We start from the raw sequence: 27,938 nt of genomic DNA, 5'->3' as shown, positions 1-27,938 counted from the left end.
GAAGAAGTTGGGAAATGGGAGCAATGTTGCTAAGTTTGGGTGAAATAGGAAACAGAAGGGTGCACAATTTTGGGCCCTAATTTTAAGGCAATGGTCTCCTTTTCATTTAATAGGTTCTCCAGGTGCAATATGGGGTAGGAACCTAATTTGAATGATGGTCAGAACTTAATGAGCATAGAATACAGCTTGTGTTTCAGCTGTGTGCCAGTGTATAATAGGATCCCGCATGTTTTGGCTTTGAAAGCTGCCTCTACATATGAGAAAAATACCATTGTAAGTGTGAGTACAGCAACAACTTGCATTTAGATAACATTTTGAATGTAATAACACATCTCAAGACACTTCACAAGCACTGTCAAACAAAACTGGGCATCAAACCACAGAAGGAGACGTTAGGACAGATGGCCAACAGAGGCTACAGAGGTGCACTTTGAGGAGTGCCTTAAAAGAGGAGGAACTGACTTCCGGGTGCGGCGATGACCAGCTGAGTCGCACGTTTCGGCAGCTCCCTGTGAAACGGACTTTTGGGCTCTTGATAGGAGCCCCAACAGCAATTTTGACGGCTAAAAACACTGTGCGGTAAACCAGAAGGGAATCCCCCCTGGATACGGATGGAAAAAGGAGAGGGAAGTGGCCAGATTGCAGTGGATCCTTTAGAACAGCGGCAAGGAAGGCAAGCAAAAACCAAGATGGCGTCGGAAGGTGGCAGTTTAACATGGGGCCCTGAACAGCAAGAGTTCTTGAAATGCTATGTGGAAGAGATCCAAAAGGAAATGAAGAAAGAGCTGTTGGCCCCGATACTACAGGCGATCGAAGGGCTAAAGGAGGAACAAAAGACCCAGGAGCGGGAGCTTCGGGTCGTGAAGGCAAAGGCAGCCGAGAATGAGGACGATATACAGGGCCTGGTGGTGAAGACGGAGACGCAGGAGTCACATCAGAAACGATGTGTGGAAAGGTTGGAGGCACTGGAAAACAACGCAAGGAGGAACAACCTGAGGATTCTTGGTCTTCCTGAAGGTGTGGAGGGAGCGGACGTCGGGGCATATGTGAGCACGATGCTGCACTCGTTAATGGGAGCGGAGGCCCCGGCGGGTCCGTTGGAGGTGGAGGGAGCATACCGAGTGATGGCGCGAGGACCGAGAGCAGGAGAAATTCCCAGAGCCATAGTGGTGAGATTCCTCCGTTTTAAGGATAGAGAAATGGTCCTTAGATGGGCGAAGAAAACTCGGAGCAGTAAATGGGAGAACGCAGTGATCCGCGTTTATCAAGACTGGAGTGCGGAGGTGGCGAGAAGGAGGGCGAGCTTTAATCGGGCCAAGGCGGTGCTTCATAAAAAGAAGATAAAATTTGGAATGCTGCAACCGGCAAGACTGTGGGTCACATATCGAGAGAGGCACCACTACTTTGAGACGGCGGATGAAGCGTGGACTTTTATTGTGGAAGAAAAACTGGAATGAGCGGGTTATTAAAAAGAACGTTCGAACAAAGTGGTGGGGCGAATGTGGGGGGCAAAGAGGGGTTTTATGTACTAATCCTGCGATGTGGTAACTTTTCTCTCTCCCACAGGTGGTGATGGGGGGAGGAGGGGAGGTGGAGGAGATGGGGCGTTGGCCATTGGGGGCGGGGCCAAGGGAGAAGCGCGGGCTTGGTTCCCGCGCTATGATAATCATGGCGGGAATAGAGAAGCAGGAAGGAGGGGGCGTCGCACGGTGCGAGCCGAGGTCACGGGGGGAAGCCGAGGTCAGCCAGAGTTTGCTGACTTCTGGGAGCAACATGGGGGGAGTAATTACGCTAGCGGGGGATCTAACGGGGGGGGGGTGGGAGGGGGGAATTACTGGGTTGCTGCTGCTGGGGAGAGGGGGGAGCTGGTATGGGAGAGGATGGGCGGGGGGGCACCGCCTGGGGGAGATACAGCTGCGTGGGAACTGGGTGAGGAGCTGGAAAAAGGTGATGGCTAATCGACAAGGGGGGGGGGGTAGGAAGCCCCCCAACTCGGCTGATCACGTGGAACGTGAGAGGGCTGAACGGGCCGATAAAGAGGGCACGGGTACTCGCACACCTTAAGAAACTTAAGGCAGATGTGGTTATGTTACAGGAAACGCACCTGAAACTGATAGACCAGGTTAGGCTACGCAAAGGATGGGTGGGGCAGGTGTTCCATTCGGGGCTAGATGCGAAAAACAGGGGGGTGGCTATATTAGTGGGGAAGCGGGTAATGTTCGAGGCATAGACTACAGTGGCGGATAACGGGGGCAGATACGTGATGGTGAGTGGCAAACTACAGGGGGAGACGGTGGTTTTGGTAAACGTATATGCCCCGAACTGGGATGATGCCAATTTTATGAGGCGGATGCTAGGACGCATTCCGGACCTAGAGATGGGAAAGCTGATAATGGGGGGAGATTTTAATACGGTGTTGGAACCAGGGCTGGATAGGTCGAAGTCCAGGACTGGAAGGAGGCCGGCAGCAGCCAAGGTACCTAAAGATTTTATGGAGCAGATGGGAGGTGTAGACCCGTGGAGATTTAGCAGACCTAGGAGTAAGGAGTTCTCGTTTTTCTCCTATGTCCATAAAGTCTACTCGCGAATAGACTTTTTTGTGCTGGGTAGGGCATTGATCCCGAAGGTGAGGGGAACGGAGTATACGGCTATAACCATTTCGGAACACGCTCCACACTGGGTGGACTTGGAGATAGGGGAGGAAACAGGAGGGCGCCCACCCTGGAGAATGGACATGGGACTAATGGCAGATGAGGGGGTGTGTCTAAGGGTGAGGGGGTGCATTGAAAAGTACTTGGAACTCAATGATAATGGGGAGGTCCAGGTGGGAGTGGTCTGGGAGGCGTTGAAGGCGGTGGTTAGAGGGGAGCTGATATCAATAAGGGCACATAAAGGGAAGCAGGAGAGTAAGGAACGAGAGCGGTTGCTGCAAGAACTTTTGAGGGTGGACAGACAATATGCGGAAGCACCGGAGGAGGGACTGTACAGGGAAAGGCAAAGGCTACATGTAGAATTTGACTTGCTGACTACGGGCACTGCAGAGGCACAATGGAGGAAGGCACAGGGTGTACAGTACGAATATGGGGAGAAGGCGAGCAGGTTGCTGGCACACCAATTGAGGAAAAGGGGAGCAGCGAGGGAAATAGGGGGAGTGAGGGATGAGGAAGGAGAGATGGAGCGGGGAGCGGAGAGAGTGAATGGAGTGTTCAAGACATTTTATAAAAAATTATATGAAGCTCAACCCCCGGATGGGAGGGAGAGAATGATGGGCTTCTTGGATCGGCTGGAATTTCCCAAGGTGGAAGAGCAGGAAAGGGTGGGACTGGGAGCACAGATCGAGGTAGAAGAAGTGGTGAAAGGAATTAGGAGCATGCAGGCGGGAAAGGCCCCGGGACCGGATGGATTCCCAGTCGAATTCTATAGAAAATATGTGGACTTGCTCGCCCCGGTACTGACGAGGACCTTTAATGAGGCAAAGGAAAGGGGACAACTGCCCCCGACTATGTCTGAAGCAACGATATCGCTTCTCTTAAAGAAGGAAAAGGACCCGCTACAATGCGGGTCCTATAGACCTATTTCCCTCCTAAATGTAGATGTCAAGTTCCTGGCCAAGGTAATGGCAATGAGAATAGAGGAATGTGTCCCGGGGGTGGTCCACGAGGACCAAACTGGGTTTGTGAAGGGGAGACAGCTGAACACGAATATACGGAGGTTGTTAGGGGTAATGATGATGGCCCCACCAGAGGGAGAAACGGAGATAGTAGTGGCGATGGATGCCGAGAAAGCATTTGATAGAGTGGAGTGGGATTATTTGTGGGAGGTGTTGAGGAGATTTGGTTTTGGAGAGGGGTATGTTAGATGGGTGCAGCTGTTATATAGGGCCCCAGTGGCGAGCGTGGTCACGAATGGACGGGGATCTGCATATTTTCGGCTCCATAGAGGGACAAGGCAGGGATGCCCTCTGTCCCCATTATTGTTTGCACTGGCGATTGAGCCCCTGGCGATAGCGTTGAGGGGTTCCAAGAAGTGGAGGGGAGTACTTAGGGGAGGAGAAGAGCACCGGGTATCTTTGTATGCGGACGATTTGCTACTATACGTGGCGGACCCGGCGGAGGGGATGCCAGAAATAATGCGGATACTTGGGGAGTTTGGGGATTTTTCAGGGTATAAATTGAACATGGGGAAAAGTGAGTTGTTTGTGGTGCATCCAGGGGAGCAGAGTAGAGAAATAGAGGACCTACCGTTGAAGAAGGTAACAAGGGACTTTCGTTACCTGGGGATCCAGATAGCTAAGAATTGGGGCACATTGCATAGGTTAAATTTAACGCGGTTGGTGGAACAGATGGAGGAGGATTTCAAGAGATGGGATATGGTATCCCTGTCAATGGCAGGGAGGGTGCAGGCGGTTAAGATGGTGGTCCTCCCGAGATTCCTCTTTGTGTTTCAGTGCCTCCCGGTGGTGATTACGAAGGCTTTTTTTAAAAGGATTGAAAAGAGCATCATGGGTTTTGTGTGGGCCGGGAAGACCCCGAGAGTGAGGAAGGGATTCTTACAGCGTAGCAGGGATAGGGGGGGGCTGGCACTACCGAGCCTAAGTGAGTATTATTGGGCCGCTAATATTTCAATGGTGAGTAAGTGGATGGGAGAGGAGGAGGGAGCGGTGTGGAAGAGATTAGAGAGGGCGTCCTGTAGGGGGACTAGCCTACAGGCTATGGTGACAGCCCCATTGCCGTTCTCACCGAGGAACTACACCACAAGCCCGGTGGTGGTGGCTACACTGAAGATTTGGGGACAGTGGAGACGGCATAGGGGAAAGACTGGAGCCTTGGGGGGGTCCCCGATAAGAAACAACCATAGGTTTGCCCCGGGGGGAATGGATGGGGGATATGGAATGTGGCAAAGAGCAGGAATAACGCAACTGAAAGATCTGTTTGTGGATGGGAAGTTCGCGAGTCTGGGAGCGCTGACCGAGAAATATGGGTTGCCCCAAGGGAATGCATTCAGGTATATGCAACTGAGGGCTTTTGCGAGGCAACAGGTGAGGGAATTCCCGCAGCTCCCGACACAAGAGGTGCAGGACAGAGTGATCTCAAAGACATGGGTGGGGGATGGTAAGGTGTCAGATATATATAGGGAAATGAGGGACGAAGGGGAGACTATGGTAGATGAACTAAAAGGGAAATGGGAAGAAGAGCTGGGGGAGGAGATCGATGGGGGTGACAAAGGTGCTTTCAAAAGTAGTAGGAGTCCGGGTCGAACCAAGCTGGGGGTTGGCTATATTTGGGGTTGCACAAGAGCCGGGAGTGCAGGAGGCGAGAGAGGCCGATGTTTTGGCCTTTGCGTCCCTAGTAGCCCGGCGCAGGATATTGTTAATGTGGAAAGAAGCCAAGCCCCCGGGGGTGGAGACCTGGATAAATGACATGGCGGGGTTTATAAAGCTAGAGCGGATTAAGTTCGTCCTAAGGGGGTCGGCTCAAGGGTTCACCAGGCGGTGGCAACCGTTCGTCGAATACCTCGCAGAAAGATAGACGGAATGGGAAAAAGAAGGCAGCAGCAGCAGCCCAGGATGGGGGGGGGGCGGGGAGGGGGGGGGGGGGGGAGGAGGAACCAGAAGGACTCTCAGGGTTGTTAATATATACTGTATAGAATGTATAGGTCGTTGCTACAGATAATTATATATTGGACTGTTAAATTATATTTTTGGAGAGTGTTACTTGTGACAAGGCAGTTGCCAATTAGGGCTAGTTTTCATTTTTGTTATTTATTATTTATTCATTTTTTGTTTATAAAATAGGTCATTGTTATTTGTGTTGTTATAATATTGTGTAAAGGATGCACAATGTACTGTGTTGGTTGACCAAAAATTTTCAATAAAATATTTAATAAAAAAAAAAGAGGAGGAACTACAGCTTCAGGGACACTACCAACATTTTCTTCTATCAATACTATCACATCTTTAATAACATCAATATTTAAGTTTTGAATCACATGATGATCTGCTGAAGGGCTTCCTCTGCAAATGACTTCGTAGTCCATGAGGGAGTCCTTTAAATTCCTAATAAAAGAAAGCTGTTTCAAGTGCTACTCATTTCTTTTATTGCGCTATAATATTAAGTATTAGTAGTAGTCATCTAGGTATTGTGAAAGAGAAAATAATTAATTTGTTTCCAGTGAGGAGTCTTCAACAAAGCAATATGCAAAGCACTGGAGCGCTGCAAGCAGCAAACATTCAAATACTAAAAAACAATGTCCCTTTTTGAGAATTGTGAAACCACCGAACAAAAAGGCTGCAACAATATTGGCTATGTTGATCCTGCTTTTGCAGTTTAATTTATGTATTCTTTGTTGTTAAATACATTTTCTTAACGATGTATGTGCCAGCCTGGCAAACACCCTGGCAGTAACAGGCTGGTACATGGGTGGGGGTGCCAGGGTGGCACTGCCAGGATGCCAGACTGGCAGTGCCAAGGTACTCATGTGGCACCACCATTGCCAGGGTGCCACCCGGCCCAATGGCCGATCACCCGGGGGCCTCTGTTGGCCTGGGAGACCCCACTCAGCTATCGTTCTGCCTGGTCCCTGCTCAGCTATCGTTCTGCCTGGTCCCTGTTTGAGTGGACCAGTACTTAACGGTGCCTGGCTGAGGTCTCCTCAGCAAGGCCGGTAGATGCTGGGTGGCCGTTAGATCGGCGCTAGCATGGCTAAGTGGGTTCTTAAACTGGTTAAATCTTGTGAGGCCTAGAGAATCTTGTGAGAATCCCGGGGTAGGCCTCTCCTGGGATCTGCCGGCTGTGTCGCACCCCAGTTCCGGCAGGACACAGCCAGTAGATTGTGCCCAACGTTTCCTATTTTCTAGGTTGATTAAAAGTGCCCTGGAAACCTGTTTTATCTTATTCATCCATGAGATGTGAGCATTGATGGCAAGGCCAGATTTTGTTGCTCATCCCTAATTGCCCTTGAGAAGGTGGTGGTGAGGCAACTTCTTGAACATTTGCAGTCCATCTGGTGTAGGCACGCCTACAGTGCTGTTAGTAAGGGATTTTGACACACCAACAGTGAAAAAACATTGATATATTTCAAAGAATGGTGTGTGTTTTGAAGGGCAACTTGCAGGTGGTAGTGTTTCCATTTGCTTGCGGCCTTATTTTTCTAGGTGGCAGTGGTTGCAGTTTTGCATGATGCTGTCCAAGGAGCCTGTGAGTTGCTGCAATACATCGTATATACGGCGCACATTGCTGCCACTGGTGGAGGGAGTGAAAGTTTAAGGTGGTGGATGGGGTGACGATCAAGCAAACTGCTTTATCCTGGATTCTGGCAAACATCTTGAATGTTGTTGGAATTGCACTCGTCCAGGAAGGTGGAAAGTTTCCATCACACTCCTGACTTGTGCCTTGTAGATGGTGGACAGACTTTGGGCAGTCAGGAGGTGAGTTCTCACCACAGAATTCCCAGCCTCTGACCTGCCCTTGCTGCCACAGCATTTGTATGGCTGGGTTGTTAAGTCTCTGGTCAATGATAATCCTCAGGATGTTGATGATGGGGGAATTCAGCAGTGGTAATGCCAGTGATGTCAAAAGGAGATGGTTAGTTCTTTGAAATATATCAATGTTCCTGCACTGTTGTTGTGTGGCGTGAATGTTACTTGTCACCTATTATTATCAGGTTAAAGTATTATGGACCTAAATGAAGTAAAACCTGGACATCTTCAAATCTTAATGACAAGTGAACAGATTTGCTTAGATATGAAGACAAAATGCACACTCAGCCTGAAATGCTGACTTATTTGTTCTCTGACTCACCTGCCGCAATGCGAGTTCCAGCATTCTCTTCTTTTGTTTCCGAATACCAGCACTTATGTTTTATTTTGTTTCTGGTTTATGTGGTGTAAATAAGGATGTTTCTCCTAGAGATGGTACTCATGTGAGGGGAACAGGCAGTTCAATAAACCTAGATGAGTCGATCAGTATCTAACATTTGACTAGTGCCTTTAAGAAGTAACTTACATGTTGATTTATTTAACCATGTCTGATCAGTGGGAGTTATTCATTATTTAAATTGTATTTATTTATATATAAACTATAAATGTAATAAATATTTAAAATTGGTGTGTTCTCTGTTTCAGGTACCTATCAAGGACAATGGGTTGGAGGAATGCGCCATGGGTATGGAGTGCGTCAGAGTGTTCCCTATGGGATGGCTGCTGTTATCAGGTCTCCTCTTAGAACTTCTATTAACTCTCTAAGAAGTGAACATAGTAATGGTACAGCCATACACCCAGACACTCCAGCTGGAAGTCCTGCAGGATCGAGGGGGGGCTTTGTTCTGACTATGCATAGTGACAATGATCTTCTTTCAACCAAACACAAAAAGAAAGGGATTTTCCGCAGGTCCCTTTTGAGTGGACTGAAACTCCGGAAGTCCGAGTCCAAAAGTTCCTTGGCCAGCCAAAGAAGCAAGCAGAGCTCATTTCGAAGTGAAGCTGGGATGAGTACGGTCAGTTCTACAGCCAGTGACATCAATTCTACAATTAGTTTTGGTGAGGTCGAGACAGATTTATCAGTCATTGAAGATGATATAGATGCAACAACAACAGAAACGTATGTTGGAGAATGGAAAAATGACAAACGCTCTGGTTTTGGGTTAAGCCACCGGTCAGATGGCTTGAAATTTGAAGGGGAGTGGCTGAACAACAAGAGGCATGGTTATGGATGTACAACATTTCCAGATGGAACAAAAGAAGAAGGCAAATATAAACAAAATGTGTTGGTGAGTGGGAAGAGGAAGAACTTGATTCCTCTACGGACAAGTAAGATTCGGGACAAAGTGGATAGGGCAGTGGAAGCAGCTGAACGGGCTGCAGCTATTGCCAAACAAAAAGCTGAGATTTCTGCATCCAGGTAAGAAGCTGGCTACTGACTCACTTCCAATTGTGAGATTGTCAATGATTTTGTATGAGCCTAATTTTACGCAAACAAATAATCATGCTCTAGACAGTTTTGATTATGGCACTAGAGGTGCCAAGCCTGAAGGCCTAGTGTGCAAGTGGTAGCATTCTAGTACAGTGGCAGAGTTAGTGGAAGTGGTCAGTACAAATGGGTGCTAGGTCCATGAACACCCAATTATCTGAGGTTGGCCAACTTGGGCCTGAATGATAACATTATTAGCTCAAGAAAAGAAGAGGGTCAGAGGAGTTTGGCTGAAAGTCTCAGATATTTAGAAAGGAGAACAAGAAAAGTAATATTGGAAGACAAAAAGAGCAACGAGGAGGAGGTCAGAAGGGAATTAGTGCCAGGGTGGCAATATTGCTGGAAAACATGCAGAAGTTGGCAAGTGCAATGTAGAAATGAGCCAATAGAGAGAAGGGTTCTGGTATGCAAACAGGAGAACTGATGAAAGTGAAGAAGAACATGCGCTGGTGGAGGAGGTTAACTTCAGGGCTGCAATTTTACAGTGGACAATTGAATAATGGCATAAACTCAGCAACTGTCTACCCACTTCCAAATCCAGGGATTGTCAATTAAATCTGAGCCCCACCCCCCTCTCCAGCTCCTCAACCTTATCTTCAACCTGATCCTGAAAGGAACGTTAACAGTAGCGATGCTTGTGCTTAATTGGTGTGCAATGCAAAACTGACACTTTTCCATTGATGTTTGTAAATAATCATCATTTCTATGTCTTGGTCATTAATTTTCACTAAGATACTCAATCATTTAAACTTCCGTTTAGAAAGGCACCAAAGTAGTCTCGAAGAAAATATAATTATTTCACACAGATTTAGTTATGGGATGAAATGCCAGTACTTACTGTCCGCATGCTTCAATCTAACAACTGGAAATATTATATATTTCATCAAGTACCAAATTAGAGCGGTAGGTAGTTTACTTCATGCAGAGTAAACTGAAACACAGCCTTTTGCTGCTCAGAGAAGTGCGTCCAGTGAATTGATCACATGACATTACAGGGGAGAAGAGACATATGAACGTGAGTGATCTTAACGAGGGATAAAATAATAAAGGTAAGAGTTGGCTTAATAAAAGGAGTTAAATCTTGTAACAGCTATTCAATTGCAAAATTATTTTGGACGAGTTAACTTTTTTCTGACATGCTACAGTTTTGTACTTCAGCAACAGTTATTTATTCCATTAAAGAAATGTGGACGTTTACAATGTTAATATCCAAAGAGAAAAAATTTAACATTGTGCATTGAGCCTTCACTGTTTATACCATTTGATTGGGAAACTAAAGGCAATTTGTACCTATCCTAATCTAGGTTGGAGTTGGGGTAGATTAGCATATATACCAACTCTATTTTATCACAGTAGGAGCAAATTAAAATATGGAATAAATACATTTCTCTCTCCTGTTGATGCAGATGGAAAATAATAATTAATGGCCTTCAAATGGATGCAGACAAATTAGTGTTTCTACTTCTTGGACAAAAAAATGAATGTCCAATCAATGCCAAATGAGATGCAAATTCTTTTAAAAGAAAATAATGTTCAGCCTTTGTTTTTTAAAACCATCAGTCAACTTGTAGTTTATGGGCGACATAAATTGTAGCTAGGTTATTTTAAAATTCGTACCATTGGCTCAGAAGAACCACTCACCTGAAGACATGATGCTCTAAAATGCACCTTCCTGGTTTTGTTCAGTCAACATGAATTTTTGTTTTAATAAGCCTGCTGTTGTGCACAGCTCGCTCATGTGGAGTGCAGTTGTTGAAGAGCTGGAGATGTTTTTGTTTGCAGCATGCTTAGTCATGCAAGTTAGTGCAAAAGTGAAAAAAAAAACGAGCAATTTTCTCTTGTCATCTCACACCAGCTTGGAATTGGATTGTCACTGGAGGAAAATGTTTCATTTCTGATCCTTAATATCTGCCAGAAGGATCTAACTTAAAAAAAAAGCTTTGTTAAGATCTGAGTACCCACATATAAAAACAGAACTGCATTGCATAACAATTACTGGGTGTTTGTCAGTATTGGAGCTAATGACTAAATCAGGGCCTAGAAATTAATTGGTGCAAAAGAGACCAATGTAGAAAAAATAAACATAGATTTATAAAGCATCTTTCATAATCTCAAGACATTTCAAAGTGCTTTACAGCCAGTAAAGAAGTAATTTTGAAAGCTAGGCCGGAATTCTCTGGCCGTTGAGATTCTCTGTTCCCACTGGCAGTGCACCCTTGCCCACAGGTTTCCCGATAGTGTGGGGTGGCATCAATGGGAAATCCCATCGACAGCGGTGGAAACAGAGAATCCCACTGCCAGCAAACAGCGCCCATCGAGAAACACGTGGCCGGGAAACTGGAGAATCCAGCCCATAATCACAATTGCAATGCAGGGAACATAGTAGGTTGTGCGCACATGCTTGTCTGTCTCTGGGAGTGTACCGTCTGCCATGTTGAATTGTGCTCCTCTGTCCAAGGCGCACACCAGATATATGTGAAACAGTAATTAAACTTCCTAGTATTGTTATTGGAACCTTTTCTGAAATTAGGCTGTCCCAAGGTTTGACTCACCATGTGATAAACTCACTCAAAAACGCATGGCACAAGGACCCTTCAGCAGTGCTATTTCAAGGGTCACCATTACATATTGGTAATTAGATGGTTTGTCCTTTTAGGCTGCTTATAGGTTTTTGTAGACTATTTTCTGTTAAGAAGCTTCTGCTAAAGCTGTACTGCTTATGGGGATTTTTGAAACAGTTTCACTGCAATCATGGATAGTTTGATAGGTTCCCTAGTGACGGGGCGGACAAGCCATGCAAAATGCCGTAGGCTTTGGCAGGACCAGCAGATCCTGCTGTCTGCTAATGGCGAGCTGCCTCTGTGGGGGCAGGAAAATCCCGGCCCTAGGTCTCCCAACTGAACTTTAACACAGAGCTATGTCTCAACACCTTCGCTTCATGAAGCTATTTCACCTCCTGCAGTCACAATTCAATCTCAAGTTTTATATCCACCTAGTTGAATTTGAGCAAGGCATGATTGGCCAATGACATTTTCTTCAACAGCTAAATGATGACAAGAAACTAAAACGAGACATGATGAAATATCAGATCGAGTGAGAGCTCGAGAATTTGGAATTGGGTTGTGCAGCTAATTAGTGTTAATGAGGTTCTGCCCTAAAAATGATTGGGCCTCTCACTGGAGAGATAGACAGGCCAGTTATTTGAGATTAATAAAGGTGCAATTCAATGGCCTTGTCATGCCCGACTTAGTGTCGGGATGAGGCCATTGAATCTCGCGAGAGGCCCGCATCGTGATTTGCGACATCGAAATGTCTCGCGGGATTCAACAGAATCTCATGGCACACCGCAATCTGGATTTCACTGGACGAGATCCAGGCGCGCATATTTAAATGATTCACTTGCTTCATTTAAATATACGCTCGCCCAATTCACCTGGGGCACGGGATTCAGCGGCCTCGCCAATGAGGCCTCAACCGGACACTGTTTAGTACAGGATAACAAAGTCGTGAACCAGTCGTGATGGCACTTCGGGGTGGGGGGGGGGGTTTGCTGGGGTGCCCCTGGCACCTGGGCACCTTGCACTCACAGCCTGGCACCCTGGCAGTGCTAACCTGGTGCCCAGGTGATACTGCCCGATCGGCAGGAGCACTACCAGGGTGCCCAGATGGTAGTGCCAAGGCATCCAGATGCCAGATTGCCCATTTCAGGGGTAGGACCCCTGGGGGCCCTGTGCATAAGAGGTGGGTGAGGGAGACTCGAGGACTCCGGAAGAGGCAAGGTGGGTGAACTGGGGGGGGTGGTTTATGAAGCTGCGGTGGGGAATCATAAGATCAGGGCTGCCTTTAGAAATGGTTCCCTGATCCGCGAGCAGTCTTCAGCTCGCCAGTGAAGGCAATGACTTAAATACTGGCCTCGACAGGGAGTTCCTCGGTGAGCCCCCCAAAAAGTCAAAGTGCTATTGAATAGCTCAACACTGCAGGTGCTGGGGAGGCAGAGGTGGCAGTAGTGCAGTGGTATTGTTACTGGACTAGTAATCCAGAGACCCAGGGTAATGCTCTGGGGACCCAAGTTCAAATTCCACCATGGCAGACGGTGACATTTGAATTCAATATAAACCTGGAATTAAAGGCTAATTACGACCGTGAAACCATTGTCAATTGTCATAAAAACCCATCTGGTTCACTAATGTCCTTTGGGGAAAGAGGTCTACCATCCTTACCCTGTCTAGCCTACATGTGACTCCACGCCCACAGCAATGTGGTTGACTCTTAAATGCCCCAGCAAGCCACTCAGTTCAAGGGCAATTAGGGATGGGCAATAAATTCTGGCCAAGCCTGCAATGCCCACATCCCATGAATTAATTTTTTAAAAACCTGCCTTTCAGCAGACTTTAAGTTGAGTCCGCTGAATCGCTCCCTAAATCTTTTGTTAGTGAACCAGATGGGTTATTACGACAATCAACAATGTTTTCATGGCCATCATTAGACTTTTAATTCTAGATTATTATTGAATTCGCCATCTGCCGTGATGCAATTGGAACCTGGGACCCCAAAGCAATACCATGGGTCTCTGATGACCAGCTCCAGTGACAATACCACTGAGCCACCATCTCCTAATAATAGTGCAGGGAGAAGCCTTTCATTGGTGAAACCTGCAACAATGCTGCAGCTACTGGCGGCTATAAAAGAGCTGCCACTGTCCTTTAGGCCCCCCATTTTCTTACTTTGATTGCCCTCCCCACATCCAGGGTGCTAGGGCCTTCCACTCCTTGAAGCCCCTAATAACACTTTATATTCTCCCTTGAATCCCTCGTTCACTCCTCGATGCCGCCAATCCCGCTCCATGCACTCACCGTGACCCCTGACGTGCCTGTTTACCTGTCTTGTGTCACAGAGTTCAGCAAAGAAAACCTTAGACATTTTTGCACAAAGCCAACTGGTGCATAGCATCTTTGAACAAATGTGAACTGGGTGCCACGAGATTCTCGTGCACCACTGACTTCATCTTGAAAGTAGGATGCAATTATAAATGTTTTATGCTAATGAGTATTCATGACATGCAATTATATTACAAGTGTGAACCCGCTGCAGGCCAGCATGAGACCCAACATGCCACAAACACACCACTCACTTAATCTTGACATCTCAACCCGCTGTCGGGAAATCAAAGTTTCGGCTCCTTCCTAATTCACTCACCCCATGAGCCACAGAGGAAATTCACCTATCTGACCCTGTCTTCCTCCCTTAAACATACCTGTGGTACAATGGTGCGCACAGTGGCCCAGCCAAGGCTGTTGAGCTGCCAGCCCACCGATTGAGGGTGGGGGTGGGGGCTGCCATCCCCAATTGGATGGTAAATTGGTTAACAGGCCTGTTAATTAGCCGCTGCTGTCAATATACTACTTCCAAAATCCTTTCACAGGACAAAGCAGCGTTGACCCCTACTTTTGGTCCTGGCAATGGGACTTCAGCCTCTCCCTGAAAATTCAGCCCATGGTTTTTCTATGAGAATTAACTTTATGGTTCATAAAACAGGATAATTTTAACAGGGGATTTACTAAACAGTACCAGGGACGTTAGTTATGAGGAGGGACTAAAGAAGCTGGGACTGTTCTCCAAAGAGCAATGAAGGATAAGGGAAAAGTCAGTGAAGACATTCAGATTTTGAAAGGTTTTGATAGTATAAGTAAGCTTTTTCCACGACCAGGAAAGTCAGTGGACACAGATGTAAGATAATCAGCAATGGAATCAGAAGGAAGATGAGGAGAATTTCTGACACAGCTAATTGTTATGATGTGAAATGCACAGATTCAATTATATCTTTCAAAAAGGGAATTGAATATGCACTTTAAAGGGAATATTTTGGGCATAGAGAAGTGGGGTGGAACTAATGGGATAGCTCTTTCAAAGAGGTGTCACAGGCACAGGAGGGTCAAAAGGCCTCCATTGTGCTGTATGATTATATGAACAAGAAATGGTCATTAAACTCAATCAGCCCATTCTTTTCTGCATTGGTGGCAAATTGTCAGCTAATTTTCCCAGGAATTCTGTATTTAGTTTGATATTTTCAGTAAAAATTGAAGTGTATTGTCAGTGATTGGTCATAGGATCAGAATGTGTTTCTTCATAATCAACAGTATTTTGAAGAGGCTTTGGTCCTGATTACCTGGATTTTTACCATTCTGGTAGCTGAGATTAATCATTACTTTTTATTGAATAATTTGCATCAAATATTATAGACTTTCTGCAAATGTTATAGTTCTGGCAGACACAGGCAATTTTATATTGCCTATTCACTTTGAAGAACTGTAGCAGACTGTACTTTGCTGATCTGCTCTGTTAATAGGGGCGTTGTTCTTTTTAACATCAGGATATTACCAGCAGACAAATTCTTTGTACTTCAGCTTTCTCTACCGGCCTACATCACTGGATCTGAAGGAAGGCCTTTATTAATGCCTTCACCCAGTAACTGGTGAAGATGGATCAATGTGGTGTGTCGATTAAGCTGATCAGCAGAAACTGAAATTGGTTTCCGGCTGAACAGATTGCACACAAAATTGAATTTAAAGCTGACTCAGTTGATTCTCATTGGCTGCAGACTGAATTTCAACAATGCTTTAAAATATAGATCAAACTGCTGTACTTCAGCATTTTTAGCAGCTACAAACAGTGCACAGTTTCAATATTGATGCAGCATCTCAGGTAAATAGCAGAAAATTATTTTGGGACTGAGGGATTAAATTTTTACTCTCAACACTTTGAAGGATTATCAATGCTGGGGAATAGCATATTTTACTCAAACATACTTGAAATCCATAACAGGTCTGTCAGCCTTGAAATAGTGGGCAAAATTCCATTTGTGTGACTTGTGTGATCGCACTGATCCTCCCAAAAGGGAACAAAATCCCCTCGCGAGCGTATATAGCCATGTGTTTCCTGGCGCTTGCAGTGCCCAGAAGGGGCCTGAACAGGGAACACCAGGCCGAGACCGCACATAGTCCCGTTTTGTACTGTGGGGAGCTCCACTCAACTGCACAAGTTGAATCTGGCAGAACTGGTGGAGGGAATGAAGGAGGACTTTAGGAGGTGGGATGTGTTGTATTTGCCATTGGCTGGAAGGGTCCAGACGGTAAAGGAGACAGTGCTACCAAAGTTTTTGTTTGTGATTCAGAATCTCCCGATTTTCATGCCCAAGTATTTTTTTAGTTGGGTAAATAAGATGATACTGTGGTTTGTGTGGGCGGGTAAGGTTCCCCAGACCAGGAGCGTGTTTCTGAAAGAGATAGGCGGGTGGGGGGGGGGGGAGATCTGCAGAATTATTATTGGGCGGCGAACATAGCCATGGTACAGAAGTGGGCAGTGGAGGCGAGGTCGGTGTTGGTGCGGATGATCGAGGCTTCATGTAAAAGGACAAATCTGAGGGCACTACTGTTGGCACCTCTTCTGTTCTCGCTGGCCAGATAGCATTGAGGGTGTGGAACCAATGTCGGTAGCACTGTAGGATGAAAGGAATTTCCTGTGGATCGATTTGTGGTAACTACAGGTTTGTTCCATTGGGCTGGATGCGAGGTTTTGAGGGCAGTTGGGGATAGAGTATTTTCGTGATCTGCTTGTGAGGGTTAAGTTTGCGGAATTGGAGGACCTTGAGGTGTACTTGCTGCCGAAGGGGAATGGGTTCAGGTACCTCCAAGTGAAGGACTTTTTGAGGATGGAGTTGGGTTCGTTCCCGCGACTGCCGCCTTCAACTCTACGGGGTATGCTTCTGTCCGAGGATGAGATAGGTGAGGGCAAGGAGTCAGATATACATGTGGAGCTGATGGAGAGAGAGTGGAGGAGGTCTGGCACAAGTGAGAGGAGATGTTGGGAGGGGCGATGCAAGCTGGGGTGTGGAGTGAGGCTCTGCGGTGGATAAACACGTCCTCACCATGAGTAAGATTGAGTCTCATACAGTTTATGGTGGTGCATAGGGCTCATATGACTGGGTCTAGGATGAGTTTGTCTTTTCAAGGGATGTAGGGCAGGTGTGGGCTATGTGCAGGGAGTCTGACGAACCATGTCCATGTGTTTTGGGCATGTCCAAAGTTGGAAGGATTCTGGAAAGTGTTTGCGAATGTAATGTCAAAGATCTTAGGAGTGGAGATGGTGCCGAGCCCTTGGGTGGCGATTTTTGGGGTGTCGGAGGATCCGGGTGTGCTTGCCGGCAGAGAGGCTGAAGTGGTAGCCTTTGCCTCTCTGACAGCCCAGAGGTGAATTTTGCTGTGCTGGTGGGACTCGGAGCCACCAAAATTGGGGGCATGGGTGAGAAACTTGGCAGAGTTCCTCCACCTAGAAAAAAAATCAAGTTTGACATAAGAGGGGCAGAGGAGGCGTTCTCCACAAGGTGGAGGCTATACATTGATTTCTTTAAGGAACGGTAATACATCAGTGGTGGATTTGGGGTGGGGGGGGGGGGGGAGGCTGGGTGTAAAAGGAGGGGGTGGAGGGAATAGTGGCGATTCGGCATGGTTAACTATTGTTGTTTGCTTATTTCTGGTCTGTATAAATTTAAAAATACCTCCAATGAAATATTTTTTAAAAAGCTTGGCAACTGGAGCTGTTATTAAGGGCTCCACTTACCACACATTCACTGCAGCCACCAAGATGGCTCAGAGAAGACCTGCCCCCGAGGTTGGGAGTCTGAGTTGGACACACAGCTCTATGCCAGTGAGGAGTGGAGAGACACCATCTTCCTAAGCATGGGCCACAGACTCAAGCCTGTCCCCCTGAACACTGAAATAAATATTTATTTAGTTTTGTAGCTGTCATCAGTTGAAGATGAAGTCAATTTTTGTTTCCATTTTCTCAAATATGGCGAATGTGGAAAAATAGCTTTTGCCATATTGCTAAGCTTCATTTACTATACTGTTTGACACTGTTACAAAGAAACAAATGGCGCTTTAATGAACTTATTTTACCTTTACTATCAACATTTATTTCAACCACAAACAATACTACATTAATTGCACCCTTGCGGTTGTGTCAAATTAATTGGGGAACTATTGTGTATTGAAGACAGGGCCATTGCAAGACCATTAGGTATCCTAGCCGTGCGCCCCCACCACACAATTAACTTTCAAAAATTAATATTGTGCAGTAGTATGAATAAAATATTGCCTATATAAATACATATTTATGAAGAAGAATATTATGGTAGTGATTGTACATTTTCATTTTACAGGATCTGTGCTTAGAAGAAATGCACATTATAATGTGGAATATGGTTCACATGATGTTCACTGGATGATTTTATATACAATTTACACAATCAATAATCATTATAATGGAGTGGGCAAGATTAAATTACATTTTTGATATTGCACTTTTGGAATAATCATGTAGATATACAAATTTGTAAACTGTTGCATAAACTGAATGCGGAATATAGTACGCAATTTTGGGAAAGATTGCAATGTGAATATATGTACGTCAGTATATATAGATGTATTTCAGTAGACCTAGACCTCTTATTCCCCTACTGAAGCCGGTTTATTTATTTATGTAGTTTCATGAATAATTAATTTAGTTTTTTGCCACCCACCCCTCCCGCACTGGCTAAGGTTTGGTGCTCTAGCTGACCATTTAGTTTGCCTCTTGGTTCCATGGTTCTGGTTGGTTTTTTTGCAATATTTTTATTAAATTTTACCATTTTATACATGAAAAGAAAACACACCCAACCCCAGAACTAATACAAAAACAGAAACCTACAACACCCCCCTTACCCCCCCCCCATAACCCTACTTATATTTCCCTCCCTAGCAGCTGATGGTGACTAACTCTGAAATACAGAATGAATGGACGCCATCTTTTGTAGGCCCTCGATCAACCCCCTCAAGGTGAACCCTCTTTCAAGGTGTAGGAATTCCATTAAGTCCCCCATTCACACTGAAGCATAGGGTGGAGAAGCTGACCTCCACCAATCAGCGGGGCGAAGGCTGAAACATTCGCCCCCGCCCTCGTCTGGTCAGATGGCAGGTCCGACACCCCAAATATGGCCCCTAGGGGATTGGGCTCCAAATCCATTCGTAAGACATCATCTGGCTGATGATGTCATTTTAAAATTGAAGATGGGGTGGATTTTGGCCACCCGCACTCCAGCTGTTCCCAGCTCCACAACAAGTTAAGAAAACAAATTGAAACTTATCTTACCTTCAATAACCTTTGATGTGGCTGCTAAGTGCCTGAAGTGCCTGAAGAAACCAAAGAGAAAATGCTGGAAAATCTTAGCTGGTCTGGCAGCATCTGTAGGGAGAGAAAAGAGCTAACGTTTCGAGTCCAGATGACCCTTTGTCAAAGCTGCGACAGAGGGTCATCTGCACTCGAAACGTTAGCTCTTTTCTCTCCCTACAGATGCTGCCAGAACTGCTGAGATTTTCCAGCATTTTCTCTTTGGTTTCAGATTCCAGCATCAGCAGTAATTTGCTTTTATCAAGTGCCTAAAGAAACTGACCACAGCATACTCGACACTTGCTGTTGTCAGTCGCAATCAAATTTTGCGCAGGAGGTTTCAAGCCTATGTACATATGACATTAGTGGAGAGTTCAATCAGGTGGGAGGTAAAGTGGTCAGTGAATCTGATCCCATCAGTTTCCCACTGGGTAGATTAGGTTGAAGATTAAACTATTTTCTTAACAAGCAGCACAGACTTTCTCATTTAATTTTTTTAATGCTATTAATTGATATACGTTTATGTTAGGAAATGTACATCCTCATGCTACATGAATGCTAGTTGAACTTGTATCTTTCCTGAATATCAGTTATGCCTAACAACTACCATGATAATTAATTAACGCCAAAATAATAGTCTGCAGTCTATTGTGCTATATTAAATGTTTAATTGATAGTACAAATGGAAGAAAATTCTGTAGATATCACTGTGGGAAAGGTGTCAGAATATCGATTGCCGTCAAATGCCATTGGTGTAATGACACAGTCCTCTTTCTGGGGAACTTAAATACTTCAATGGAACATTGATGTAAGCTTCTTCCTCTTTGCTGTTCTGGATGGACACTTTGATAGTGGGAAAACAGGAATATTTGAATTGCTGTAAACAATAAAATATGGTTCAATTCAAAACTAAGAGCTATGTGGGCTTGATTACTGTTTTCCCTTCAGACTAATCTGCGGGTGGTTAATATGTGTCTGATATTGTATTGAGGGATATTGCTTTCCCTCTACTTTGGAAGCCAGTGTCATTTCAATGGGAAAGTACTCCAATTTACCAATTCCAGAGGCTGAACAAGATTAAACTATCAGACTTGATAGAGATCAGGAGGTTACTGTTCCTCTCAACACTGGGTGGAAAGCAGTTTCCATTCAACAGTAACCTTTATAATAAAATAAAACTTTAAATTAAATTATTGCATATGGTTCTATGCGGAAAAGAATAATTCAGTGTACCAATATGAACAATCATGTTGTCAGAGGTTTTGAGGCTGACGTATTTATATTTTTCACTTCCATTTTTTGATCAGGAGATTGTCAACATCCAATAATTAATTCCTCAGCACAGCAAACAAACCTTTAGTGATAGCTATCTGGAAACAAAACTATAACTATTGGATATTAAAGCTGCAATACTGTTTCTTGAAAATATCCTGCATGCTAACCAGTCATTTAAAGTCAACAAATAGCAGACTATTTTCACACACATGGATTTGTAAATTCCGTAAAGCTTTTTGGGGGAAAAAGCAGCAGTGCAAGTACAGGTGAATGAGAACAGTTACACTTTATATACTATACATACAATTACACTGTAATTAATGTCATAAAGAAATTGGTAACTATTCCACTGCTTCATTTCACTGAATACCATAGCATTTGAATTGTCTAAGCGAAAGGTATATCTTGCTTAGCTCAATTGTTTAAGAAAATAGCATTTTCAAACATTTTTTAAAAAATTGAACAGCTTCCGTTTGTGAGTGAACCATCAGTGCTATTACTTTCCCAGAAGATCAGAGTGGAAATAAGCATGGATTTTTACACTCGAATTAACTTGGAACCTTAATAAACAGTAATACATGGCACGGTGGCACAATGGTCAGCACTGCTGTCTCACAGCGCCAGGGAGCTGGGTTTGATTCCAGCCTTGGGTGCCTGTCTGAGAGGACAGTAAGAGGTCTTACAACACCAGGTCCAACAGGTTTGTTTGGAACCACTAGTTCTCGGAGCGCAGCTAGTGATTCCAAACAAACCTGTTGGACTTTAACCTGATGTTCTAAGACTTCTTACAGTGCCCACCCCAGTCCAACGCTGGCTTCTCCACATCATGTCTGAGAGGAGTTTGCACATTATCTCCATGTCTGTGTGAGTTTCCTCCGGGTGCTCCGGTTTCCTTCCAGAGTCCAAAGACTTGCAGGTTAGGTGGACTGGCCATGATAAATTGCCCCTTTAGTGTCCAACGATGTGCAGCTTAGATGGGGATACAGAGTTACAGGGTTATGGCGGGGGAGTGGGCCTAGGTGGGGTGCTCATTCGGAGGATAGGTGCAGATCGATAGGCTGAATGGCCTCCCATGAATTCAACTGTTAACTAGTGATTTTAAATAATAGTGTTTTGGTTAACTGAGCAATCTACAGAATTTACACTGATCGTTATGCAAATAGAATCTAATCTGGAGAAGAAATAACGCTTGTCGCCACATTGAAAATTAGACTATAGCAAAGCATTCCTTCGTTTCATCAGGCTTTTAGTGTACAGTTGTATGTAAGAATGTACAAAACACAAGGAAAAACAAATTTACTCCAAAAGTTAACCCATTATATACATCAAAAATAATCATGGAAATTTATAAGTTTTATGTTCAAAACATAGTTTTATTGTGTGCTTGTCTCAGCAGTGGCTCAACTGGCAGGCCCACAATAAAACTCTGTTTCAAAGAAGAGCAAGGGAATTAATGCCTGGTATCCCGACTAATATTTATCCTTCAATCAACATCACATAAACAGATTATCTGCCATTGTCACATTGCTGATCATGTGAGTTTGCTGCACATTTCCAACAGTGACTACACTTCAAAAGTACTTAGTTGGCCAGAAAGTGCTTTGAGATTTTTAAATATTCCATTCCATAGCCATTTCCTTCTAAATTTCAGAATCCAAATCCACAAAATTTAACCACACAAAAATTGATATCAATTTATTTTGGCGTCCTTAACATTAACCACTTGATTTTGAAAAACCATGCCAAATTGTGTTTAATCACCCGAGGTGGAAATTTTAATATTGGGTTGATATTTAATAATTCATGATTCATATTTCACAATTTATTTTTATTTTCATTAATGTTAGCAAAAGTACAATATACCAGTGATTAGGTGTACTGGTGGATTAGTAAGGTGCACTGCCACGGGTCCGTGTACTCTCTCTCATGGCTTGCTTTTGCCCTCTCAGCCTTTCGATAATTCCTAATCTAGTATGTCATCTATGTGTCACTATTTTATGTCATTATTTTGTCAAATTGTTCAAGTGCTTTATACAGATGGGGTTAGGTGGTAGTGATTCCTTTCAGAGCTGACTCCAATTGCAGTTTACTATGTTTCAAATTTGGGTGATTGTGTCTGTTGTATTTCACAGCACTCCCAAATGCTAACACCTAGTACGGTGTGAAGTGCAGTCCTTGAGAAAGTAGCTGCTGTCAGAATAACTGAGAAAATCTTTACTTACTGCATTTGTTAATGTGGAACCTAGTTCTTCATAAGTGCTCTTCAAAACAATCTTTCAGTGTTTTATTAAAAAAAACTAACTGTAATATTAATTTAACCAATTAGTCTTAAATTTGGCATGTTTCGTTCTCCTGCTTAATTATGTTTGAGCTATATTAATTTGGGATTAATTTTAGGATTTTGGTACAATACTTTTGAATGCACTTTTTAAACAGCAAAATTACAAAAAAAAATGATAATGGTAAGTGTGTCATATTTGACCAAACAGGTATTGCTGATTCGCCAGCCTAATTAATATATGCTCCCAGGAAGAGATTTCATATTGAAGAGTGAGATTCAAATTTACAGAATAATTTGAAGTTAATGCCCAACGCATCTGTCTCAGTTACAGTTGGATCATTTGCATCCTGTTACTTCCCATCATGAAAAAGATCACCAACATTGATAGAAAATTTTTCTCTGGTAAACAGATTGGGTAACTTAAGGTTAAAAACTTAACTTGCAGGAGAAGCAGCCCTCAGATTTTCGGCAGGAGCAGTGTCCAGGGGCCTGTCGGGAAGGTAAGGTTAATTTTAAAAACTTATCTTGCAGGAGGAGCAGCCCTCAAATTTTTGGCGGGAGCAGTGACCAGGGGCCTGTCGGGAAGGTAAGCTTAACTTTAAAAACTTATCTTTACAGCTGCAGGAAGTCGGTGGGGATTTCTGGGACGATTTGTTAGTACCTGTATATAAGTTGGGCGGTTGCGAAACCCGAGACACTACACTTGTAGTGTCACCCACCCTTCCACCTCCTCTAACCTAAGGGGTTGAGTGAATATCAGGTAAGCTCTTTCTTTCTTGTTTTATCTAGAGGAGATGGAAGGGAAGATCTTATGAGGTCGGCGCAACATCGAGGGCCAAAGGGCCTGTACTGCGCTGTAATGTTCTATGTTCTATTAATACTCCGAGTTAACTCATTAATCAAGTACTAATGTTTCGCTGCAATAATTATTGCATTTTCTTTACAGGCATTATAATGTCCAGAAAGCATTTTTATCTGGATGGGTAAGAGGAAAGACAATGCTGGGTGTTAGTTTAACCATGTGTCTTGGGGAGGAGAGAGAATGTAAAAAGGAGGAATAGAGATTAGGAGCAGAGTTCATTCGAAGGAGTAACAGAAGCGTCATATGATGTAGTTTGCTGGTAGTTAATGCAAGTTATAGTAGGATGAAAATGTTTCATGTTCTCTCTTCTGTCTTGCTATGAATATAAAAAGTGAGAACTACCAGCACACCATGGCTTCAGTGTGTTCAATCTACAAGGTCACTATAGTAACTTTGCCAAGGAGTCTTTGACAGCACCCATCAAACCAGGGTCTACCACCTGAAAGGTCAAGGGCAGCGGATGTATGAGAATACCACCAGCGCAATTTCCCCTTCAAGTTGCCCACCAACCTGATTTTAAAATATATCACTTTCCTTCATCATCACTAGGTCAAAATCCTGGAACTTCCTCCTTACAGCATGTTGCGAGTACCTTCACCACCACATTGCATCTTATTACCACATTCTCAAGGGATTGGGCAATAAATGATAGCCTAGCCAGCAATACCATCATCTCATGAATGAATAAAAAAATAAGTAGGTAAATGCCAACTTACAACAAACTAATGGGAGAATCTTGCCGAAGATTCACTCCTTAAATTGAAAGAAAACGCCTGTAATTTCCACAGGTGTTTCCCTGACCTCCTATTGGAACTCAATAGACAAGTAAAAAGCTCATTTACATAGTTTTTTCAGGGCTTCTGTTAGTTTTCCACTGAATTTACAGCAGGAGATTGGGGAACCTTTGTGGAAATTGTATCCCTTTTATGAAAGGCATCGTGCATGAGGGCGAAGTTCTTTGGTGATGCTCCTGCCAATCTAAATCATAGAGGCGGATTTTCAAACCAGGGGTCGGGATCACAAAGCCCGGATGTGTTCCGTGTCTCAACTGCATTGCTCTTGCGATGCTATTTTAAAATACACATTACTTAATCCTGCAAGAGGTGTGATTGGCCCTCAATTTGTGGCGTCAAATGTCTCCAGGAGGTCGGAGCTGTCTGCTTGGTGCAAGTGGCAAAGGGAGGTGGCAGCCATGTTGGAGGCTGCTGCTGTCTTGCCAGATAGGACAGGCAGCTCCTGGAAAGACCAGGAGCCGAAACACAGAGGAAAGTGACTATGGACACAGGCTAAGGTACAGCATTTGACCAGTGCTAGTTAGCTCCTCAAAGTTCGTTTTAAGCCAAGAGCAGATAAACTTTCTTTCGTTCTGGGGCAAACGCACCAGCTGTGACTAATATGTATCATCGTTTCGGTTCTCTGATAAAAACTTGTAATAATTCTATTTTCCACTGGACAGGCTCCTTAACAAACTCATGAACGAACTTAATGGGACGGTAATTGATGGAAAATGGCTTTTGAGTTTCCTTCCCATGCCAGCCCTTTGAAAATTTCAAACTGTTTCAGAGGCATCTGGGACCTGCGGCGGCCTGTTGGACCTCAATGTTTTACTTACATCCGCACCAGGGGTCCCATTTGAAAATCTGGCTCAATAATTATCATACAGAAGTCGGCCATTCGGCCTATTGAGTCTATACCGATTCTCTGTAGAGGAAAACTGTCAGTCCCACTTCCCTGTTCTGTTTCTGTATTCCTGCAGGTTTATTTCTAAGTGCCCATCCATCCAATTTCCGTTTCAAATCTTTGATCATCTTCACTTCCACCACCGTAGGCAGCAAGCTCCAGGTCATTGCCACTTACTATACTGTTATAACCTCAGTGGAAACATTGGAAAAGTATCTCTTCACCCAAAGTTCGGGTGGCTGAAGGGGAGAAATTTTGCAGAAATTCATCTCCATTGTGTTTCTATTGAATGAAAGCAGACTCCAGTCAAATGCTTCAGAACGTTTGTGTATGAATATTTTTTTGACAAAACACATACCATGGAAATAACAAAATCAAAAATTGATAAAAATGGTCAAACCAGGAGTATGTTAATCTTTAGTATAATATATTTGAAGTGTCGACGTTCCGATTGCCTTTGTATTCTAAACTTTAAAAAAAAGTTCTTTCTCCAATTCAGACCTTGGGTGACTGTCTGTGTGGAGTTTGTACGTTCTCCCCGTGTGTGCGTGGGTTTCCTCCCGCAGTCCAAAGATGTGCGGGCTCGGTGGATTGATTGGCCATGATCAAATTGCCCCTTAGTGTCCAGGGATGTACAGGTTAGGTTACTAGGCTAGAGCGGGGTGAGTAGGGTGCGAGGTAGGGTGCTCTTTCAGAGGGTCAGTGCAGACTCAATGGGCCGAATGGTCTCCCTCTGCACTGTAGGGATTTTATCATATTCTTCAGGATTTGCCACTTAAAATGATCTGAAAATTGTTTGCAAGCTAAGTGGAGTAACTGCTTTCTGCAATTTTAAGCATGTAAAATGCTGTTTGACTTTCATACAAAAGAATATTCTTTTCTTGTGGAGCGGACCATCTCCCCATCAAAACCCACACAGCTGAAGGTATTTTTGTACCAATTTGTTGACATACAGAATAGGGTGCAAATAGGTCAATCTCTGATTATGTGGAAGGGTTAGTTTAAAGGCCATACAATTGGCCTCAGCACATCTAGGTTGGAGACAGACACACAGAGAGAGTTTGTTGCTGTTCTGTGACCCAGACTGGAAGGAAGTGTCTGTGGATGTACATGATTGATGGGCATGGCTATTATGCTCATGCAGTTGAACACAGTGCTAAAGTTATGGCTCATACTGAAAACTGGTCATTTGGCTGACTGACTGTCACAGAGCTGTACCCTAGCAACATAGCAATATCTTGAGAAGGCTGGGAAGTGTGAGGACATATATCTAATAGCAAAATAGCATGGTATATTCATTCTAAAATGGCGCAACATCTAAAAGAAATATGTATCATTACAACTAATTGGCAATATAATTACTGTAGGTGAGCCAATTCCCAATACATAACCCAGATCAAAATAAAGTAGCAGCCTAACTGTATATTTGTCTGCATTTTCTGTGTATCTGCATGACAATACATTGAACAGCACTGGGAATTGAATTGCTTACAAAGGAAGCTGATGTATACTGCACCAATATTAAAAAACGAGTCAGCAAAATAGGCTTGAGCCATGACTAAAACCAGGCTCTTGGTTGGTCCACTGATATTTAGTTAGTATCAGAACCTACAAGAGATGGCTTTATTCTACATTATAAAATACATTATTGTTTTAAATTTCTGGTAGGGGATAATCCGTAACAAATGTTACAGTTAAATATTCCATGAAATGTGATGCACACAGCCAAAAGCACCCCTCAGCATTTTCATATTCAGTTGGAAATATGGGTTTCACGATTGTATTATTATGGGGAAGGGGGGAGGGTGGAAAAACTGGTGACGTGTTTTTTTCCTGTAAACCTTATTACTGTGGTGCGGTAGATTGATTTTTGCACAGAACGATAATATTTAAACCATGTTGTATGTTGGAGTGGAAAATGAGTGACCATACATAGTCAATGAGTATTGCAATGGTATGGGACATACACCTGTTACACTTCAACTAATTTCCTTTCTATGGTGCTTTTCACTCTCTAATTTTTGCTTGCTTTTAAAAAACAGACAGCTAAACATTTCAAAAAATGCAGATGGTTCTCATGAACATTGGCAGAAATATTTAGTCAAGAACAATTAACGGGCGTGATTTAATGGAAAGATTTTGAAGTGTCATTTTGGCTGCGATTGGCAGGGTATTGCTCGATGGCCGTGTTGGCGAGATCGCAGCCCGTATTTAATGGCACTTAGTGCTGGAAATAACCCCCCATGAGCTTCTGCCATTACTCTCTCACTGTCTGATTCGGCAGACTTGCACCCCAGTGTTTTGCTGCTGACAAGGGGGATCGGCTTTTTCAGAGGACAAGCAGCAGGGTCACCAATACCGCTTGGGAAGCAGTAGCAATGGCTGTCAGTGGGGCAGCATGACAAAGAGGACCACTGTCCAATGTAGGGAGATGAACAACAACCTCCACTGAGCAGCACGGTAGCACAGTGGTTAGCACAATTGCTTCACAACTCCAGGGTCCCAGGTTCAATTCCCGTGGAGTTTGCTCATTCTACCCATGTCTGCGTGGGTTTCCTCCGGGTCCTAGGTAGGGTTACTGGGTTACGGTGATAGGATAGATGCGTGGGCTTAGGTAGGGTGTTCTTTCCAAGGGCCGGTGCAGACGCGATGGGCCGAATGGCCTCCTTCT

The 27,938-nt window shown here is 44.2% G+C and overlaps 1 protein-coding gene across 2 annotated transcripts in view; it reads left to right on the top strand.

The window, feature by feature from the left end:
- The window catches only part of jph3b (junctophilin 3b), a 333,582-nt gene that overhangs the window by 53,148 nt on the left and 252,496 nt on the right, over window positions 1-27,938 (top strand). For both annotated transcript variants that reach the window (XM_072518084.1, XM_072518083.1), the window contains exon 2: window positions 8,123-8,897. In XM_072518084.1, coding sequence (XP_072374185.1) covers window positions 8,123-8,897 — 775 coding nt within the window. The remainder of the gene's footprint in view (window positions 1-8,122; window positions 8,898-27,938) is intronic.

Source organism: Scyliorhinus torazame, chromosome 10, assembly GCF_047496885.1.
Source record: "Scyliorhinus torazame isolate Kashiwa2021f chromosome 10, sScyTor2.1, whole genome shotgun sequence".
NCBI classification, from domain to species: Eukaryota; Metazoa; Chordata; class Chondrichthyes; order Carcharhiniformes; family Scyliorhinidae; genus Scyliorhinus; species Scyliorhinus torazame.
This window is presented reverse-complemented; position numbering and strand designations above follow the sequence as displayed.